General features: G+C 39.8%; 1 protein-coding gene across 1 annotated transcript; it reads left to right on the forward strand.

Annotated features, from left to right (window-relative positions):
- Positions 1-100: 100 nt before the first annotated feature.
- On the forward strand, positions 101-18,642 carry LOC120743521 (ribonuclease inhibitor-like). Its single transcript, XM_040047162.1, has 6 exons — positions 101-740; positions 1,866-2,039; positions 2,258-2,431; positions 2,607-2,780; positions 13,474-13,686; positions 15,740-18,642. The coding sequence occupies exons 1-6, from the start codon at positions 628-630 to the stop codon at positions 15,783-15,785; spliced, it is 894 nt and encodes a 297-aa protein (XP_039903096.1). The 5' UTR covers positions 101-627; the 3' UTR covers positions 15,786-18,642.
- The last annotated feature ends 3,088 nt before the right edge of the window (positions 18,643-21,730 follow it).

Raw genomic sequence — 21,730 nt, forward strand, 5'->3', positions numbered from 1 at the left:
GGAAACCTGATCTTCTATGAACCAGACCTGACAGAGTGTGGCATCGATATCAGAGTAGCCTCAGTGTACTCTGGAGTGTTCACGCAGGTCTTTAAAGAGGAGAGAGGACTGTACCAGGACAAGGTGTTCTGCTTTGTTCATCTCAGTGTTCAGGAGTTTCTGGCTGCTCTTCATGTCCATCTGACCTTCATCAACTCTGGAAAAAATCTGCTGGAAGAACAACGCTCCAAATTATCCGTGTTATTTAGAAAGCAACAATCAAAGAAAGAAGTATCTGCAGAGAAACACTTTTTCCAGACTGCTGTGAACAAAGCCTTACAGAGTCCAACTGGACACCTGGACTTGTTCCTTCGCTTCTTCCTGGGTCTTTCACTGCAGACCAATCAGACTTTCCTACGAGGTCTGCTGACAGAGACAGGAGGTAGCTCAGAGACCAATCAGGAAACAGTCAAGTACATCAAGGAGAAGCTCAGTGAGAGTCTGTCTGCAGAGAAAAGCATCAATCTGTTCCACTGTCTCATTGAACTGAATGATCGTTCTCTAGTGGAGGAGATCCAACAATACAGGACTTCAGGAAGTCTCTCCACAGGTAAACTGTCTCCTGCTCAGTGCTCAGCTCTGACCTTCATGTTACTGTCATCAGAAGAAGATCTTGATGAGTTTGACTTTAAGAAATACTCTACTTCAGAGGAGGCTCTTCTGAGAATGCTGCCAGTGGTCAAAGCCTCCAACAAAGCTCTGTAAGTAAATATGAACTCATCGCTTAACTCATCGCTTAAAATCTTATAATTGCTAAAAATCTTAAAACCATGGGAAATAAATCAGAAATGCTGAGTTCAAAGAACAGTTAAAAACATAACAATAGTGAATTAAATGATCATCAGTCACTCATTAAATATATGGTAGTTTTAATGTTTCACTCCACACATTTTTATCTGTAATTTTCATCAAAGTACAATCCAGACCCAGCCAATAAGAACACGAGCTCTGATCCTTCAGCCCCTCTGACAGATTTATTATCCTCAGCTTGTTCACTTGTCTCCAACTCAAGGAGTTTGTTTTTTATCTCTGTTTCAGTGCACACTCTCCTTTTTTATTATAAATTTTTGCTGTGGCTGTCCTTTTTTTTTTTCATCCAGTATGAAGGGAAAAACCCGGGCTTCATCATTGGAATTGCCACTCAGGTCCTATTTCTTGACAGTATTAATATCTAACTGTAAGGTTGTCATAACCAGTGTTCCAACAGAATTACAGTGGGTTCTCTCTGGGTCCTCTACAGTTTCCTCCCACTGTTCAAAGACATGCGGTTAGGTTACCTGGTGATCTAAACTTCATGCAGGTGTGAGTGAGAGTGGTTGTCTGTCCCTTTGTGGGCTTAGTGGAAGAGACTGGATGGATCTCTGCTTTGCCTTAGATATTTCCTGAAAGCAAACATTCTCCATGAAGTCTGCATTTCAGCTCATCTATACACACCTTTAATAGGATGAGTTTTATACAGCTAGTGTTTAAAATCCAGTGTTCCTCACAGTACACAGGTAATGAGCATAATAATTACTGAATTATTAAAATTTTCTAAAATAATTGTTTTAGTTAATATGTGTATGATAGTGTACACAGAATTATTAGCTCAGTGGGTAGAGTGGTCGCCCCATGATCGTAAGGTCGGGGGTCGAATCCACCAAACAGCTACCCTGTGGTTCCCCTGAGCAAGGTACCATCAAGGTACCAATCATGTGCACTGGATTGGTAGCACACATAGTCTCATAGGTTCAAAATAAAATTAAAAAAAAGGTTCAACATATAAACAAATTTCATTTGATCACATATATTATTTGTTTGTTTTTGTTTTTCCCTTTCTCTCTCAGACTGAGCAGCTGTAACGTCTCAGAGGAAGGCTGTGAAAATCTGTTGTCAGTCATCAGCTCCCAGTCCTGTAGTCTGAGAGAGCTGGACCTGAGTACCAACAGCCTGAAGACTTCAGCAGTAAAGCTTCTGTCTGCTGCAGTGGAGAGTCCACATGCCAAACTGAATATTCTGAGGTCAGATCAATTTGTATTCTGTTTAGTTCTGTTTGTTTCTATGTTTGTTTTTATTCATATCAACTAACAAAAGTAATCAACAATTTAACCACTAAAGGTAAACTTTATCCAGTTATCCTTGTTTCATAGCATTTTTATTCATTTCCAAGTTAAAGTGAAGTTTTACTGCACCCTGATTACACTTTAACAACAATCTTTATTCGTGTTTTTATCTTCAGACTTAACATCTCTGAACTCTCAGAGGAAAACTGTGAAGCTCTGTCCTCAGTTCTCAGCTCACAGACCTCTAGTCTGACAGAGTTGGACCTGAGTATCAGAAAGCTACAGGGTTCAGGAGTGAAGCTTCTGTCTGCCGGACTACAAAGTTTAAACTGTAAACTGAATACTCTGAGGTCAGATCAAAAAACATTTTGTTTTTAGAATTATCAATTAAAGTACATCCATATGATGTTGTATCTTAGTATGTTAATTTTCCTTTAAAAATAGAAAGTCAAGATTTAATGTTGTGAAATGTATTAACAAACTCTAGATGAGTATTTGTTTTATAGATTGTCTTTTATTTTTCAGACTGAGTGGCTGTAACCTGTCAGAGAGAAGCTGTGAAGCTCTGTCCTCAGTCCTCAGCTTCCAGTCTTCCAGTCTGAGAGAGCTGGACCTGAGTAACTCTGACCTGCAGGATTCAGGACTGAAGCTTCTGTTTGCTGGGCTAAAGAGTTCACAGTGTGCAGTGGAAACTCTCAGGTCAGGATTCAAACTTTTCCACAGATGATCATTTGAAATGTGAATTATATTATTGTATAAACAGGTAACCTTTATACAGCTGTCAAATGAACTTTTATTTACATATGAGTGGATAATTGGACTCTGAATTACTTTTAAAAGTTGTTATAGTCATGTCTTTGTGTATTTAAAAAAATACTTCAATTGTACTGCCTAATTTAAATATTTAGGCTCCTTTGGACCCATAAAATATATATATGATTTCTTTAGGAATAAAATTAGGAGGATATTGGCGACTACTGATTGGTTCGCTGTTTTTTTATTCACAGTACTTACAGTACTTCTCAAAATGAGATGTTTATCTTTTTTCTACAACACTGGGAGCCACCATATTTTCTTGCTTCATTTATTCATTACAGTTTGATTTAAAGAATATTAGACTCGTAACATAATAAATATAATTATTTCACTTCTTCTTGAGAGAAAGAAAGGGATGACCAGGTGAGCTCCAGTGGTTCATCCCAGCAGAGAGAGCGGCACACTGGGCTGCAAATGATCACAGTAGTAATAGCCATAGTTTGATAAAACAGGCAGTCTTACACAGTAGATAATACAGGGTTCTGGTGCCGATGTGGGGGAGGGGACTCGCCCGGTATTAACTACCTACTACTAACTATCTCATCCAGATGTCTTCCCTACTAACCCTGATAAGAAGTAACCGCAGTAGCCTTATAGGTCAAATCAGTTTCATCTGTTAAAGGTAGCTACACTATTAATGGTGTCACTTGTTATTTCTGGGATGAATTTAGTAGCCTGAACAGCTGCTTAAAGGAAAGGTTATTATTATTATTATTATTATTATTATTATTATTATTATCTTAATTATTAAGTCCAGGGTAACCTGCAAGAGCTGTTTGCACAAAGAATAATACTCAGACTTTTAGGTTTTATAGTTTTACACAAGGTTTAAAAGTGAATGTCCACCATTGAATTGCACTTTAACTGCAGGAAATGTTATTGAGCTAATACTGATTTAGTTGTTATTTTTGGTAGGGAGAGGTTGGAGGAAGGATGAGCACAGTCAGCCCTATGCATTTATATAGCACTTTTAGAGACCCTCAAAGACCCTTTTCAATTCCTCTATTCATTTACTCTCACATTCACACACTGGTGGAGGCAAGCTACAGTTGTAGCCACAGCTGCCCTGGGACAGACTGTCAGAAGCGAGGCTGCCATATCGCACCATCGGCCCCACTGGCCAACAGCAGTAGGCGGTAGGTGAAGTGTCTTGCCCAAGGACACAACGACCAAGACAGACAGAGCTGGGGATCGTACCGGCAACCTTCTGGCTACAAGATGAGCTTCCCAACCCCCTGAACCACGGTCTTATCCTCCAGTTCTGTGTTGATGATAATCACACAACAGGAGAGCAGCTGGGCATCCAGTGGAAGTGTGATGGAAATCAAAATCCTGAATTGGATTCGGTGCGGTCGCATTACTATTTTTCAACAAACAGATGGTTGAAGATGTGTTCAGCTTACCACATCTTATATCAGTTGCACAGAAGTAGCTGTAAGTAATATGGGCGCTATGGCTTTAAGCAGCTGTGCGCGCTCCTGCGGACGGCTATCACTTTCTGGCAGACGGTCACTTTTTGGCACAACACCTGGAGCTAAGGGGGCAAAACAAGCGCATGAGTGCTGCTGTTTGACTGAGGAAGAATAAAGTAGTCGTGGTAAGCCAATCACATGACCACTTCAAGATGACAAAGCAACAAGGTGATATATACCAGTTTTAAATTGTGTTGATAGGCCACGTAAACAAGAGTCATGATAAACAATATATACGCGCTGTTTTTTCCTCAGTAGTTTTGTCACTTTTACTTTCTAAGGACAGCGCTAGCAAGCACTCTCTGCTTATGAGCAAAAAAAACCCAAAATCATCCCTTTCCTGTTGGTGGAAAAATGCACCGTGTCGACCAATCAAAAAAAATTATATAGCAACATTACATTTGGTTTTTTAGGAAGAGGGGGAAGTTTTAGGAGTGATGGCAAGAGAGAGAGAGTTTTGAGATGTGAGAGATTTGTGACGTTTACCGTATTTGGAGTGTGTGGATAGTATGTTGTGTTGTGTAGTTAGTGTGTAGGGGGGAAAAAAGAACAAAAGGAAGAAAAAAGTTAGTGTTTAGTGTAGTGGATAGTTTTATGTTGTGTGTCAGAACAATGAGGCAACTTCTGAATGTTACACTGTAAAATGTAATATTGTGTTCAATTTAAAATATTAAATAGGCTGAACTCAATTTTTTTTTGAATTTGTTATTAGAACTCAATTTAAATAAGTTACCAGTACTTTTTATGAAAAACCACTGATAAACTCCATTTATTTGAGTTGTCTTAACTTAGAAAAACTAAGTAAGCTGGACATTTTGCTTCTCAGTGCGGAAGGATGAAAGATGTGTTTTGAAAATGCCACATCACTACCGTCCTCCTCCCTCTCGGATCAGTCTGCATGTTCATGGCGCATTTGTTGTGGAATATGTTGAGCAAACCTGGAGAAGCTTCAGCTCAAGATATTATTGTTGTCATTGCTGTGGCTCTTTACCTGATACACTGACTTGGTGAGTAAATGTTTACTCTTATTCAAACTGATTTTGTGGCTTCTCTTAGTTTAGCACCAGGTTTATAATCTTGCTAGCTAGTTTGTGTTAGCCTAGCGTTGCTGCTGCCGCTGGGCTCATGTTACTTAAAAATTAACACCACAGCCTTAAAAACCTTACATAAAATTATGTCGGTGAAATTTTCTGTTGATTGTTTGAAATAAAAAAAGTGAGATAAGAGCCCAGACAAAATTCTTCGGGAGGTGCAGCCGTTAGGGGTGGGGTGTGGGGGGTATTTTCAATCCATAGCATAACTAACTAACTAACTAACTATATATATACCATGCTTAATCTGAGTAGCAAAAGACCGCAGGGGGGTTGAAAAGAATACGCCAGGAGTTAGCTGTGCTTGCGGACTCTATCAAGCCTTGACCTCCCGGTCAGCTATCGCGCTGGTGGATAACAGAGCTCTCTGAAAACGTGGAAGTACTTTTTCAAATATGTGATATTTTGATAAATTAAGTAGATATTTGAGCATTACACAGCTACATTCTCGCCTGAAAATATCTTAAAAGGTTATTTTGTGACCCAGAAAGGGTAGTCTGGGGAAAAGGAGGATCGCATATGTCGGCCGCGGTTGTCGGAGCCTGTGCGTACTTGTAAGCGCGGCGGAGGAGCACGGCTAAAAAACGTATTACTTTTTCTGGGTCACAAAATAAACTTTTAAGATATTTTCAGGGGAGAATGTAGCTGTGTAAAGTTCAAATATCTGCTCGATTTATCAAGACATCACCTATTTGCAAAAATGCTCCCACGTTTTCAGAGACGTCCATTTTTTTCATGCTTTGTGGCAGCTTTTGAACATCTGTGGCATATATTAATGTCAAATCTAGCCTTTATTTAACAACATAAGCAAACTCTATGTTACAATGATTGCACAGCCATTAAGGATCAAATCAGTTTTTAAAAAATGTTGTGTTTTTTCTCCCTCTGCTTGCTTCTTACTGTCTTTGAGGCTTGGGACCAGCACTCCTGTTGTTGGACAGAAAGACATCAGTAAGTATTTTGGTTTTCCAATATATTAGCAACTGTCAGTGACATTTATATTAATCAGGCTGAACTTTAGTCATACTTTCGATCAGCCTGTTTTACTTATTGTTTTATTTGTGCTTTGGTTTGGGGAAGTTGTTTCTTTACTGATCTTTTCCTGTCTTCTGTTATTAGACTTGAGATATGACTGCACTATGCTGTTGCTGGTGACTCCAGTTAATTCTACAAGACATACTGTGTAAGTAAACAAACAACAACAGTTTGGTCTGCATTTCTTGAAAGATCACATCCCCCAAACTTAGTTTAGAGGGTTTAGAGGGTCTACTCTGTATATAGTGAAGTCTGCAAAATTTGTTTTGTGCCCAAATCATTTTGCACATCATTAGAACGAAAGTTATTGGCCATGTTTGCATAGCCCTTTTTAAAATGATGTTTTCATGACATTATTGTGTGTTGGGTGGTGGTCAGGGCTATGCAAACATGGTCAGGGTGGGGAGGGAGCCTGAGATTGTCTAAATTGGAGTCTGTTCTATACCAAATGCAGAAAATTTTTTTAAGAAAGCAATTAAGTTCATGTTCCAAAAAATATGATTGTTTTCTTGCAGGACAACGCGAGAGATGAGTCCTCCGTCACAGATGGTGTGGTCAGTGAAGATGGGTTCAAGCTCATTGCATCTCCAACCCACATCCACTGCACTTAAGGGAAGTTAAAGACTTTCTTCTGCACCTGCATTTGGATCACCTCGATCCATGACAGTCATTCAGGCAGTAATGCCTGGACTGGAAACAAGCCATCCTTAAAATATTACAACATTCCAGCTCCTGTGTTGGAATGGAAAACAAATGTGTTGTTTAAAATAGAGACTGCACTTGTGACAGAACAATAAATATTTTATTTTGATTATATAAGTAATGTAAGTACAAAACAAACTTGTGGTAGGCCTAAACTTATTTTCAGAATGATTACATCTGAGACTTTGTTTCATTGTAAGATTATAACAGTGATGGCAATATAATTGTTTGTTGTTCAGCAGAACAGTGTCCAGTATGTTGGCTGTTATACTTTGTTGTGTTTGAAAATAAAAGTTGGGCTGATTTTAACATCATTACAAAAAGTGTTGTTAATTATTTTTAATCATATTCAGGTTACTACAAATTGTTTTTTTCATTTAGTTGAACTTGAAATATTTGTCAGTAGGTAAACAATTAGTATTGTACATTCAGAAATATCAAGTTATTCTTAATACTCAGACTTACAATGTATAAGTTGTCCTAACAGTCATCTTAAGTAAGCTTTACTTAGTTCTTTTGAGGCAACGAGTTTCCCCTAATTTTTTTGAGTTCTGGGAACTAACAAGGCTGTACAGTGTACTCAAAATGAGTTGCCCCAAGTTGCCCTAACTTACATCTTACGTAAACTTGATCCAATTTTTTTGAGTTCTGGGAACAAATGAGCTTGTACAGAGTACTCAAAATAAATAAGTTGTCCTAATTTAGTCATTTTTAGCTAAGTTTTCCTCAATTTTTTTGAGGCAACGCGTTTCCAAAATTTTTTTGAGTTCTGGGAACTAATTAGATTTTACAGTGTAAGTGCCTTGAGGCGACTGTTGTGATTTGGCACTATATAAATAGAGTTGAATTGAATGGAATTGTTACAGGTACTGCCACAAAACCAGCAAAGGCAGATTACAGTGTAAACGGTGTCTCCAGGTAGAAAACAGGAGGAGTGATACACCTCCTGTTGTTAGGCTGTGATGTTCTCCTTTATTGTGGACAAAATTTTTTTTTTTTTTTTTGGAGAGGTACAAATAATTTGTGTGGCATCTTCTTTAAAGCAGAACAGCTGATTGTTCTGTAAATAGAGTTAAATGGTTATTTAAAAAAAATCAAAGTAAAAGGTAAATTGCTACAAATAACAAAATAACTTGGTTGTTTGCAAACCTTGTGTATACGATTTTAAAATTGACCATTTATTTTTAGATTTCAAGTTAATGTTTGTGGTTGTAACAGTAAAATATATAACTTTTTCTACTCGGATTGTATGTTTTTTGTCTGATTTTAGATCACTTGTGTTAATAAAGTATGTCAAAATGAAAGCATAACTGTAAATTTAGACACATGAGGTTGTGCTGAAAAGAATGATACCAAACGAGGCAAAGAAAATAGTTTTTAAAGGTGAAATGTGGAGCGAAAATCAAAAGTAGTTAAAAATGGCTAATTATACCCTGGACCCCAGAGGGTTACACATTTATTTTAAACTAACACAATAGTTACTTTTCAAGTACTTAATTACTTTTAGAATATTGTAAGTCAGTTATTAACTCTAAGTAACTACTAAGAGTTAACTACTAACTACTTAGTAGTTAATAGTATAGTTAGTAGTTACTAAGAAGTAACTAGTAACTATAATTACTTTTTCAAAGTCACTTGCCCAACACTGATCCCAAACCATCTCCACTGGGTTTAGGTCAGGTGACTGTATCATCACTACAGACCGAATAAATCACCTGAACTTGGACATCTGCCTCAGTGTTCTTTAACCTGAACACACCCACTGTACCTGGCCACTCTAAATCAGCTAAACTCCTGGAGACAACACTTTGTCCATTTTATTTAGATACAGCGGCACCTCTGAAGCAAAGTGTTGTCCATTCTTCAAATTTCTAGCCCTGGATAAATGAAAATACTCAAAATTTCATGAGATATTGTGGCAAGTTAGAACATTTATGGAAGGCTTCCAAGCTTGAAGTTCATTGAGTAGATCTCAAGGAATCAATATTCTCACTTAACGACATGATAAAAAAAAAAGCTGGAACTGAATATTCTGCTAATCTAATAGCTTCAAAAAAGAACAATCCCAAAGTTTTGTTTGATACAATTATGAAAATTGTCTCTCCTGATATTCCTCGTGTACCAGTCTATACTAAATCTGATTGTAATGAATCTTTGAACTATTTTGTAAATAAGGTCGCTGCCATCAGGTCTAATATTTCTCTATTTTGTCTTTATACTGGCTCAGTTTTAAACAAGCTGTTGTTGAACCAATGTTAACGAAACCAAATTTAGACCCATCACTTCCAAGCAGTTACAGGCCAATATCAAAATGACCATTGGTGTCAAAGATCTTGGATCTCACCTCTGCTTTTGATACTGTTGATCACAGCATCATGATAAATAGGCTGAAGGACTTGTTCAGGACACCTGGTGTTGCTTTAAAATGGTTTCAGTCGTATCTATCTGAGAGATCTTTGACTGTCTGTATAAATCATGTGTTCTGCCTTCTGGGGTACCTCAAGGATCTGTTTTAGGTCCGATTCTCTTGTTGCTTTATATACGTCCTCTAGGCCACAGGTGTCCAACTCCAGGCCTCGAGGGCCGGTGTCCAGCAGTTTTTAGATGTTTCCTTGATCTATCACATCTGATTTAAATGGTTAAATTCCTCCTCAACATGTCCTGAAGTTCTCCAGAGGCCTGGTAATGAACTAATCATGTGATTCAGGTGTGCTGACCCAGGGTGAGATCTAAAACCTGCAGGACACCGGCCCTCGAGGCCTGGAGTTCCCCACCCCTGCTCTAGGCCAAATTATCAGGCGTTACAATAATATTTCTTATCATCTCTACGCTGATGACATTCAGTCATACTGTTCTTTCAAAGATTCTCAGTTTTATAAATGTTCTTGGTTAAATAATTGTCTGTCAGGAATCAAACAATTGTTAAACTTCAACTTTCTCCATTTTAATACGGATAAAACAGAAACTTTGATCATTGCTCCTGATCACATGTCTTCAGAAATTAGGCAGCAGATCAGTTTTTATTAAAATTATTAAAATATTTTTTTCTTTACTTTATCATCCAATTAAATTATAATTCTGTAAATAAGGGTGATAGTGTGGCCTGTGTAGGTTGTCTTCAGATACTCTGCTTCCTCCCACAGTCCAACAACATGCATGCTGGGTTAACTGGAGATGTGTTTGTGAGCATACATGTTTGTCTGTCTCTGTCTAGCTCTGTTTTTACATGGCTACATCACCATGGTTACTGATGCTGAACCTATAACCTGGTCTGGATTAGGTTATGTTCAGAGTTTGTGTTTAAAATCGACTGAAGTGCCTCGTTTTCACTGATTCTTTTATTTACAGAAAGCTTTAAGTGTGATATAGATTCAGTCATATCTTACTAATGTCAGTGAATGAGGCCCAGCTGTAAAGTCACAGCAGTCACACTGTATGTGTCTCATTGTCACTGGAGTTTAGGCTCCATGCATTCAGCTGGTGCTGCAGAAAAAGTAGAAATGTTTCTGTTTGGTTCTGATCTGCTGCTGAGTCTCTTTTACAAAGATGGAACTGCAGCTAATCCTGCTCATGTAGCCAGTTAGTAAAAACTCAAGTCACTGTCAGACACAGCAGACATTTAGTGATAATCTCACTGTATGTGGTCTTTTAGCGCCTCCTAGTGGTGAACATGTGGAGTGGTGTTAGTCTGGGTGACGAGTGTAACTGTTGAGTGAGACACACCGGGCCTACATGCTGGTAGCTTAGCCACAGCTCAGGTGTGCAGAAGCTGAAAAAGAAGGTTTTCTAGTTTGTAAGAAGGAAAAAACTGAGAGGACTGAGTTAAATAAAGGCTAGAGAGTAACACAGAGCAGCCATGAAAGCTCCTCACACAGTTTAGACAGTTTAGCATCAAATGTTCTAGTGAGTTAGCTCCCAGCTAACTAGCACACCGGCTGACTAGCGAACCGGCTAACTAGCACACTGGCTAACTGCAGCCACAAGCTGATGGACAATTAAATGTAGTGGAGATATCAGGGATGACATTGGCGTGTCCGATTCACTCTTTGGCACTCTGGTCACTCCGGTGTGTCAGCCAGAACACTACTGAAGGCCAAATGATCCCAGCGTGTGGAATAAGGAGCTTAAGGTTCGGTTTGAGGCACTTTATGTTTTCACTGATTGATTCTTGTGGCTGTGATCACATGTGTGGTTTCTTACAAAAAGGAAGTACACAATACAAATACATGACAAATAAGATGAATAGATAAGTTACATATCCAGTTATATGCATACGTCAGTATAGCTAACATAACCACATATAAGGACAAAGATCACAGTACTATAATGCAGTAATGTTAAACACAAAGGTGTATATCTATATAAATCTATCCTATCAGTGATCAGAGTACTGTAGTACACTTCTACTACATACACACTACAAACTAAACGGCATTAGTGTGACTTTAAGTTACCATCAGTACAGATGAACTGATGGTAGTTGGACAAAATAAAGGATTTGCAAATATTGTGAAGGGTTTCTGGTTAAACTAAGATCAGCTGATTACCTCATAACAAATAGTTTGCTATAGAATGCAGCTCCCACTCTTCATTATTATCATGTACTGTAACTCCCAGGTAACCATGTTTACCCAGCCACGCCCAGTAGTCTCCAGAGAGACCAACAGCTGGTGCACGTTGTAACGCTGTGGCATGGTAGTCTCTCCTTTTTCTACAGCTCAGGTATTCTTCTTGTGAGGGTGCATCTTGAGGGAGGCTCATACATGCTGTCATTTGTTGATCCTAAGAACGTTCCTCAGACCGACTTCTTCAACAACACTAATCGGCCTGTAGTTTGTAGCTTCTCACTTCACTGTGGTGTTTGTTAGCTTGTCTTTCTTTGGTTTATCTAGACTCCTCCCACAAGCTGAATCTACGTAGTCTGCCCAAGCCTCCCACCTCTGTTTGTTTGGGTGGTTTGTTTGCTGCCATCAACAGCGTGCAATGCATTTAAGTGATACTTCAGACTTGAAGTACTCCGATGATAAGAAAACTCAACATTGCTTCCAAATATCTTTAGTTGTATCAACACTGCCCTCTGGAATAATTCGACTTTGATGACAAACTGATGTGATCTCCATGTTTCCTTTGTTGAACTGTGGGCGAGTGTCAGAACTGAATGTACTGAGTAACATGTAGTGTTTAAATATGTGTCAGTTCCAGTTTTAGAGCTCTAAAGTGCAGCTTATCATGTTAGGAATATGTTAGAAATAGACAGAAACACTGAGGTCAAATCTTTATTTACCACTCGCTGCATTCTTGATGTTCATGAATTCAGCAGGTTCATGATTGTCTGTAGCATTAATGTCATGTTTCCATCTAAAGAGTTGAATTTGACTGTTTGATGTTCTTTATGATCAAAAGGCTAAAAGGACGTTCAGCCAATCAGATCCCTCGTAGGAACAGGAAGTCTAGAGAGGAAATGGAGCAGAGAAGGAAAATCACCAGTTTAAATGTCTGAGTTTTAAACTGGTGACCCTCTAAAGAGCCTTTTTGTAGTGTAAAGTGCTTTGGGATCCTTAGGGACTGAGTAAAGCGCTATAGAAATGCAGGCCATTTACCATTTACTTTTAGTGACTCTTTCTGTTTTCTTTACAGCTTTTTTCACCACTTAAACTGTTTAATATCAGATTTATAAATAACTTTTGGATAGTTTTTCTACATTTCCACTGAAATGTGACACAAATAATGACTTTCTGACTTCGCTTTGGACAAATCTAACGACTCAGTCTGGCTATGTTGGACTTGGTGTGAAAGCAGCTCCCAGTTTGAGTTCAGGTGACAGACACCCTCTCTATTTTGAAGATCAGCTTTAAACTTTCCTTTTTGATAAAGCTTATAGTTAGAGCTGGATCAGGTGACCCTGAACCATCCCTTAGTTATGCTGCTATAGGCTCAGGCTGTTGGTGGACTTCTCATGATGCTCTGCTTTCTTCTCCACGCCCCTCTTTTCACTCCTGATGCTTTTATATGTCACTACTGCATGTCCTTAACTTTTGTCTTCTCTCTCCTTAGTTTGTGTTTTGTTCTTGTCTCTCTGAGCTCATCTCTTCTCTTTCCCCTCACCCTGCAACCAGTCATGGTAGATGCTCCTCCTGGAGCCTGTTTTCACTGGGAGAATCTTTGTGTCCTTCCCACCATCACCAAGTGCTGCTCACAGGTGATTGTCTGATGGTTGGGGTTGGAGGCTGTTACCTTACTCTGTTAAACAGCTTCAGATGTTTTGTGTTTCTGCAGTCTGTCAGGCTGTCTGATCACAGAGGAAGGCTGTACTTCTCTGGCCTCAGCTCTGAGCTCCAACCCCTCCCATCTGAGAGAGCTGGACCTGAGCTACAATCATCCAGGGACCTCGGGGATGAAGCTGCTGTCGGCTGGACTGAAGGATCCAGGCTGGAGACTAGACACTCTCAGGTATGAAGAATGTCTGATAGAGGAGGAAGAGCTGGAAACATTTCAATTTCAATTCAATTCAATTCAATTTTATTTATATAGCGCCAAATCACAACATAAGTCGCCTCAAGGCGCTTCATAGATACAGAGAAAAAAACCCAACAATCATATGACCCCCTATGAGCAAGCACTTTGGCAACAGTGGGAAGGAAAAACTCCCTTTTAACAGGAAGAAACCTCCGGCAGAACCAGGCTCAGGGAGGGGCGGCCATCTGCTGCGACCGGTTGGGGTGAGAGAAGGAAGACAGGATAAAAGACATGCTGTGGAAGAGAGCCAGAGATTAATAACAGATATGATTCAATGCAGAGAGGTCTATTAATACATAGTGAGTGAGAAAGGTGACTGGAAAGGAAAAACTCAATGCATCATGGGAATCCCCCGGCAGCCTACGTCTATTGCAGCATAACTAAGGGAGGATTCAGGGTCACCTGGTCCAGCCCTAACTATATGCTTTAGCAAAAAGGAAAGTTTTAAGCCTAATCTTAAAAGTAGAGATAGTGTCTGTCTCCTGAATCCAAACTGGAAGCTGGTTCCACAGAAGAGGGGCCTGAAAACTGAAGGCTCTCCCTCCCATTCTACTTTTAAATACTCTAGGAACAACAAGTAGGCCTGCAGAGCGAGAGCGAAGTGCTCTAATAGGGTGATATGGTACTACAAGGTCATTAAGATAAGATGGGGCCTGATTATTTAAGACCTTGTATGTGAGGAGCAGGATTTTGAATTCAATTCTGGATGTAAGAGGAAGCAAATGAAGGGAAGCCAAAACAGGAGAAATCTGCTCTCTCTTTCTAGTCCCTGTCAGGACTCTTGCTGCAGCATTTTGGATTAGCTGAAGGCTTTTCAGTGAGTTTTTTGGACATCCTGATAATAATGAATTACAGTAGTCCAGCCTGGAAGTAATAAATGCATGAACTAGTTTTTCAGCGTCACTCTGAGACAGGATATTTCTAATTTTAGAGATGTTGCGCAAATGGAAGAACGCAGTCTTATATATTTGTTTAATATGTGCGTTGAAGGACATGTCCTGGTCAAAAATGACTCCAAGGTTCCTCACAGTGTTACTGGAGGCCAAGGTAATGCCATCCAGAGTAAGAATCTGGTTAGATACCATATTTCTAGGCTTTTCAGGGCCGAGTACAATAACCTCAGTTTGATCTGAATTAAGAAGCAGAAAGTTAGCGGCCATCCAGGTCTTTATGTCTTTAAGACATTCCTGCAGTTTAACTCATTGGTGTGTGTTATCTGGCTTCATGGACAGATAGAGCTGGGTGTCATCTGCACAGCAGTGAAAATGTATGCTATGTCTTCTAATGATACTGCCTAAGGGAAGCATGTATAATGTAAACAGAATTGGTCCTAGCACTGAACCCTGTGGAACTCCATAATTAACCTCAGTGTGTGAAGAGGACTCTCCATTTACATGCACAAACTGGAGTCTATTAGATAGATATGATACAAACCACTGCAGTGCAGTACCTGTAATACCTACAGCATGTTCTAATCGCTCTAATAGGATATTATGGTCGACAGTATCGAATGCTGCACTAAGGTCTAGCAGGACAAGCACAGAGATGAGTCCACTGTCAGAGGCCATAAGAAGATCATTTGTAACCTTCACTAAAGCTGTTTCTGTGCTGTGATGAGCTCTGAAACCTGACTGAAACTCTTCAAATAAACCTGTGTGTTCCTGTGTCTTTCACTCACTTCCTGTTTGTTTCCTGCAGATGAGACATGAACAATCACACATGCAGGAATATTTTCAGGGACAGACACACTAGTCTAGCTGGATAGTACGTGGATATTTATATATATATCTCAGGTATGGAGAGAATGTCTGATAATAATAATAATGGATTGCATTTATATAGCGCTTTTCGGGGCCCTCAAAGTGCTGTACAATTCCACTATTCATTCACTCACACATTCACACACTGGTGGAGGCAAGCTACAGTTGTAGCCACAGCTGCCCTGGGGCAGACTGAGAGAAGCGAGGCTGCCATATCGCACCATCGGCCCCTCTGGCCCTCTGATAGAGGAGGATGAGCTAGAAACATTTCTTGTGTCCTTCACTCACGTCCTGTTTGTTTCCTGCAGATGAGACATGAACAGTCACACATGCAGGAATATTTTCAGGGACAGACACACTAGTCTAGCTGAATAGTACATGGATGTTTATGTAGGGGGTCTCCAAGGAGTCTGTTTGCAGGAACATTTAGGTCACAGGTTTACCTGAGATAGGTGCCACTGTGTACCTAATAAAGTGTCAGCCATGTGTATGTTTCCCATGCTGTATATCCACAGTGACAGAAGGATGAAACAAAACTGTGAATCATTTCAGTCTGTGTGTGTCACAAAGAGGCAGACAGGAGCAGCTAACATTTGGAAATGGAAGCTTAAGTTATAGAAAGCAAGGGAAAACAGTATTAGCATTGGCTGCTAATGGTAGCCTACTTAGGATAAACTCTTCACATCGTTATAACGCAAGGGAAAGAGTCACTCATGGCAGCCTATTTAGCATTAACTCCTGACATCGTTATAATGCAGGAGAAAAGACTTACCATTATCGGACAATGCTAATTCACATCAAATTAGCATTAGTTAATAACGGTTAACTTCATATCATTAGCTGCTCTCATTCTTACAAAGCAAAGGAAAACAGTATGAGCATTAGCTGCTAATGCTTTTTCATCTAAAATGAGAATTAGGCTACATTCACACTGCAGGTGGAAGTGCATAAAATCTGACTTCTCTGACCCTATGCGACCCATATCTGACCATGGTATGACAGTGTGAACTGCACAAATCCGATATTTTCAAACCCGATCTGGGTCACTTTCGTACGTGGTACGGAATCCGATACATATCTGATGTTTTAGAAAGTGACTGTTGTTTGAACGGTCGTATTAAATTTACAATTTACATCACTGACACAAGAAAGTCGCCAATTATCAGCGCTGGAGTAGCGCCCGAGAAGACATTGCGAATGCGAAAGCAAAGGAAAACGGTATAAGCATTAGCTGCTAATGCTTATTCACCAAAAATTAGAATTAGCCATTATTGGCGTCCTATTTAGCATTAACTCTTCAAATCGCAGATTAGTATTAGCTAATAACATCAACCTACTTAGCATTAGCTGGTCACATTGTTATAAAGCAAGAAAATATGGTATTAGCATTAGTTGCCAAATCCTATTCACCTAAAATTAGCATTTGCCACTAATGGCAGTCTACTTAGCATTAACTCCTCACTAGTATAATGCTAATTCAAATCAAATTAGCATTAGCTGCTAGCATCAGCCTACCTAGCAATAGCTGCTCACATTGTTAAAAGAGAAGGGGAAACGATATTAGCATTAGCTGGTAATAATTATTCACCCCTAATTAGAATGAGCCGTTAATAGCAGCATACTTAGCATTAACTCCTCACATCGTTATCATGCAAATGTGTGTTAGCATTATTGGATAATGCTAACTCGCATTAAATTAGCATTAGCTAATAACAGCAGTCTATTTAGCAGTAGCTGCTCACATTGTTATAAAGCAAAGGAAAACAATATGAGCATTAGGTTCTAATGCGTATTTGCCTTAAATTATAACACATTGTTATAAAGTAAAGGGAAAGAGTGTTAGCATTAGCACATAATGCTAATTCACATTAAATTAGCATTAGTTAATAACAGCAGCCTATTTAGCACTAGCTGCTCACATTGTTATAATGCAAGGGAAAAGAGTTAGCATTATCGAATAATGTTGACCTTGGCCCACTGGAAAAGTTCAGGACTCTGTTTGCTAAAGATTTAGGAGTGTTTCTCGATAGCTCTTTCTCATTTGAGAAACAAATAAATTCTGTTATTAAAACCAGCTGTAAGGTTTATATTATTGATTGTCATTTATGCTTAGAAATATTTACTCATATATGCTTAGAATTTTATAATTGATTGCATAATGATAGAGGTTTGATCCTTAGTAGTCTGTAAAGACTCTGTGTGCCTTCCAGAGTGCTCTGGCATACACACACAACTTGGGGTCATGAGAGAGGTCGTACCTTCTCTTACTGATTTATGGTATAGGAGGTCACCTACTCTGTGTCTGGTTAAGTATAAGAGCCCTTTCTTAGGGGGACCGCTGGACTCTTAGCACCAGCTTTGGGGTCACAGGGTCACATCTGGAACACACATACACACACACACACACACACCTACCTACACTATGCACAGACTGGTACTCTGTGTTCACATGTATACCTGTGTAAGACGTCATATGTTAATGAACTTATGCATATTCATGCAACCTCAATAAAGAGCAGTGTTACGAGGGAGCAGACGAGAGCAACTGAGGTCAAGTGAAGGAATGGCGCTATCACAGTTCTTTCTCAAACACTGGTACCCAGTGTAAAAAGCTGGAAAAAGCTGGTGATGGGTCTGTCTAGCACAGATCTCGAGATCCTAGTTTGATCTCGTACATGAGCTCAAAGAGTTCTGCTTGGTGCTTTCTGCTGTTGAATCTGAATGGATTGGCTCCATCTTATATCTCTTTAACTAAAATAATCCAAGTCCGAGCCCTCAGGTCTGCAGATAAGTAGCTTCGGACCAGAACTAGATGTAAAAACAGAGGTGAGGTTTATCGATCGCTGCAGCCAAACTCTGCAACAGTCGCCCTTCACATCAGGTCGTCACCAACACTCGACATTTTTAAAACCCGGTTGGAAACACATTTGTACTCTGTAGCTTTAAGTTCTGACGAGTCTTTATAGTAATTACTGTGTATGTTCCCATTTTATCTCTACTCTGTGCAGCACTTTGGCTCAACCTGTTTTTAAATGTGCTGATAAATGTAGATTTCTTTGAATAAAACAGTGGAGCTGAGCTTTGAGCTCAGTGTGTAACAGTGTGTGTATGAGAGCCATGTAATGTCCATGTGTGCATGCTGACTGTGCTGCTCTGACCCCCCTCCTCCTTTCAGGGTGGAGCCTGCTGGAGTCCGATGGTTGAGACCAGGTCTGAGGAAGTGTAAGTGTGTTTTTAATGGGATTCATGAAAACAAAGCAGCACACATTCAACCATCTTCATCATGTCAGGAGTCATCATCAAAGTGTCAATCAATGAACAGATGATGGATCAATAACTGCAGCTGGATTGTGTTTGTTCTCTCCATCAGATTCCTGTCAACTCACAATCGACACAAACACAGTGAACACAAAGCTCCAACTGTCTGACAACAACAGGAAGGTGACACATGTGGAGGAGGTTCAGTCATATCCTGATCATCCAGACAGATTTGATGTTTACTGGCAGCTGCTGTGCAGAGTTGGTCTGACTGGTCGCTGTTACTGGGAGGTTGAGTGGAGAGGAAACATTTTTATATCAGTGAGTTACAGAAGAATCAAAAGGAAAGGAGGCAGTGACTGTGTGTTTGGATTCAATGATCAGTCCTGGAGTCTGTTCTGCTCTGATGGTGCTCCTCGTTCTGTCTGTCACAATAACAGACACACATCAATCTCCTCCTCCTCCTCCTCCTCTGTCTCTAACAGAGTAGCAGTGTATGTGGATTGTCCTGCTGGCACTCTGTCCTTCTACAGAGTCTCCTCTGACACTCTGATCCACCTCCACACCTTCAACACCACATTCACTCAAACTCTTTATCCTGGGTTTACAGTCGGTTCTGGTTGCTCTATGTCCCTGTGCTGAGTGGAGTGTAAAGAGTAGGGATGGGTATCACTTAGGTTTTATCTGATACCAGTACCAAACCGGTACTTTTGAAACGGTGCCGGTGCTTAAACGGTGCTCGAACTGGTGCTTAAAGAATGGAGGACACAACTTTGTCCAAAAATCTCTCATGTTCAGCTGTTTTTTTTGTAAAAAGATAACAATGTTAGCCTTTTCTGCAGCTATGGGGCATATATGGTATCACTCTTGGCTGGAAGCAGTGCTTAAACAATGAAAAAAACACAAACTTTGTCCAAAAACCTCTCATGTTTAGCTGTTTTCCACTTTTTCTTTTCATTTCATTTCATTTTAGCCTTTTTGGCCAAGGTGAAGGGAGTATCTGCCATCAAACAAGAAGACAGCCACATGTAACTACGACGGTGTTCGCTAGTTCACCTTACATGCATTAATGTAATAATGTGGTTAGCCTATTCAACGTAAATTACACACGAACAACATTAAGCTACTCACGCAGAGAAGAACGGCTGCTGCTGCCATCATCATCCGTCATTTCTGCTCCTCTGGCAGGGCTAGGGGCCAGGACTCTCCTCTTTGGGTTCTTGGGGGATGTTGCTAACTCCGGGTCCGATAACAGGCACCACACCCGCAGTAGATGTGCTCGGTGTGAGGTGTCACTGTGACGTCATATCCGCAGTGTGTTATCAGTGTTTATGTTTTAATGTTCAGGTTCTAGTTTAAAGTCTCTGTCGCTCACACTTTACAGTGAAATGTTTGAATGTGTAAATGTGAGTGTGTGCCTGTGTAACAGCGCCCTCTAGTGGACGAGCTGGCCTCCTGCACTATGAGCTCTGCAGATAGGAATGAGCTTTGAGCAGCTCTATGTAACCCTGGTAAACATAGCTGTCAATAAATAAAAGCCTGTTAGTAAAAGCAGTCATAAGAAATATATTACAGGTGATAAATAATCAATAAATAGATCATAATGGTTAAAAAAAACTCATTAACAAAAACATCAGCAATGATGTAATTCATGGTATAGTATTTTCATTTGTGTTTAAAAACATGTTAAAGGTTAAAAAACTTGCTAATTCACTGTGTTTTCATGTTAATTCAGGTAAAATGGGCAAATATGTGTTCAGACCCTTATTATGAAAGTGCACGCTGCAGCGTGACTCCTGTGACCAGCCACACCCAATCGGGTTGTTCCTTCTTTTTGAGAAATGCACACAGTCCTTGCAGCTGCTGCCTAAACAAGTGAAAAAAATATTTAAAAAACAAGCCAGAAGTCTGCATGAAGCCATTTTTGTACTCTGGAGAGTATTTTTGTTTTTCCCACCTGTCCTTGCCTTGGTGACATTGTGAACATAACTGAATGGGACTTGATGAGTAGTGTTGGTGAGATGAAGCCTCGTGATGAACTAAGCTTCCATCCAACTGGTCAATTCATGGTTTGAAGCATTGTGATGATTCATTTGCTCTACTGCGCCATCAAGTGGACGATTCTAGTGAAACAGGTTCTTCATGGTTATTTATCCCAAATATTTTCTCAGTATGTCTGATACAAAAGAGAAAGTGGAAACTATCAGGACAGAGTTTTGATATGATTGTGTAACTGTTAGGGCTCATCACTGATTTCTAGAATCGACTCCACGATTCTGATCACGCATCAGTACATTTACACATTTTTATATCTATAAAATAAAGCTGACACTTGCCAGACTTTATCAAAGGTGCAAACATCACAGCAGATGCCTTTGTGTCAAAGTAACTGAGGATAAAACAGAAAAACATGAAGGTGATTTTCCTGGCCTGGATTTTATAAAAATATTCTGCAGTAAATCAAAAACGAAAGAAAACCGTGAATCAAAATCTGAACATTACCTGATGCTGCTGAAGTGAAGCAGAGCAAAGTTACAGAGGTTGGATTACAGACACAGATAAGTGTTTTGCAATAATTTCAAAAAGTTTAAATTTGTTCAGTATTGAACAGCAGAAACGAGGCTTTCTTTTCGGAAGTAAGTAAAAGGAAGAAACAGCGGCCGACTGCGCTGCAAACAACATTAGCAAAAGTCAGAGGGAACTCATGACGATGTTTTGTGAAGTGTAGTTTGCGTAGTCCAACACTGAGAGTCTGCATCCATCTATGAGGCACGGTGGAGGCTTGTCATGGTTTCAGCTGCAGGTCAGAGTCTGAGCCAGCACGCAGGAACATCTGGAAACATCAGCTTCAGCATGACGATGATCCAAGCACACTGCCAGTGCATTAAAGCACACCTGCATAGAAACACAGAGTGCTTCCATCAGACAGTCACAGCAGGTCTCAGTACCTGAAGGTGGTGTTTCACTGATGATCTGCTGCCATAATAACCCTCCACACT

The sequence above is a fragment of the Simochromis diagramma genome, unplaced genomic scaffold (assembly GCF_900408965.1).
Source record: "Simochromis diagramma unplaced genomic scaffold, fSimDia1.1 OVJJ01000113.1, whole genome shotgun sequence".
Lineage (NCBI taxonomy): Eukaryota > Metazoa > Chordata > Actinopteri > Cichliformes > Cichlidae > Simochromis > Simochromis diagramma.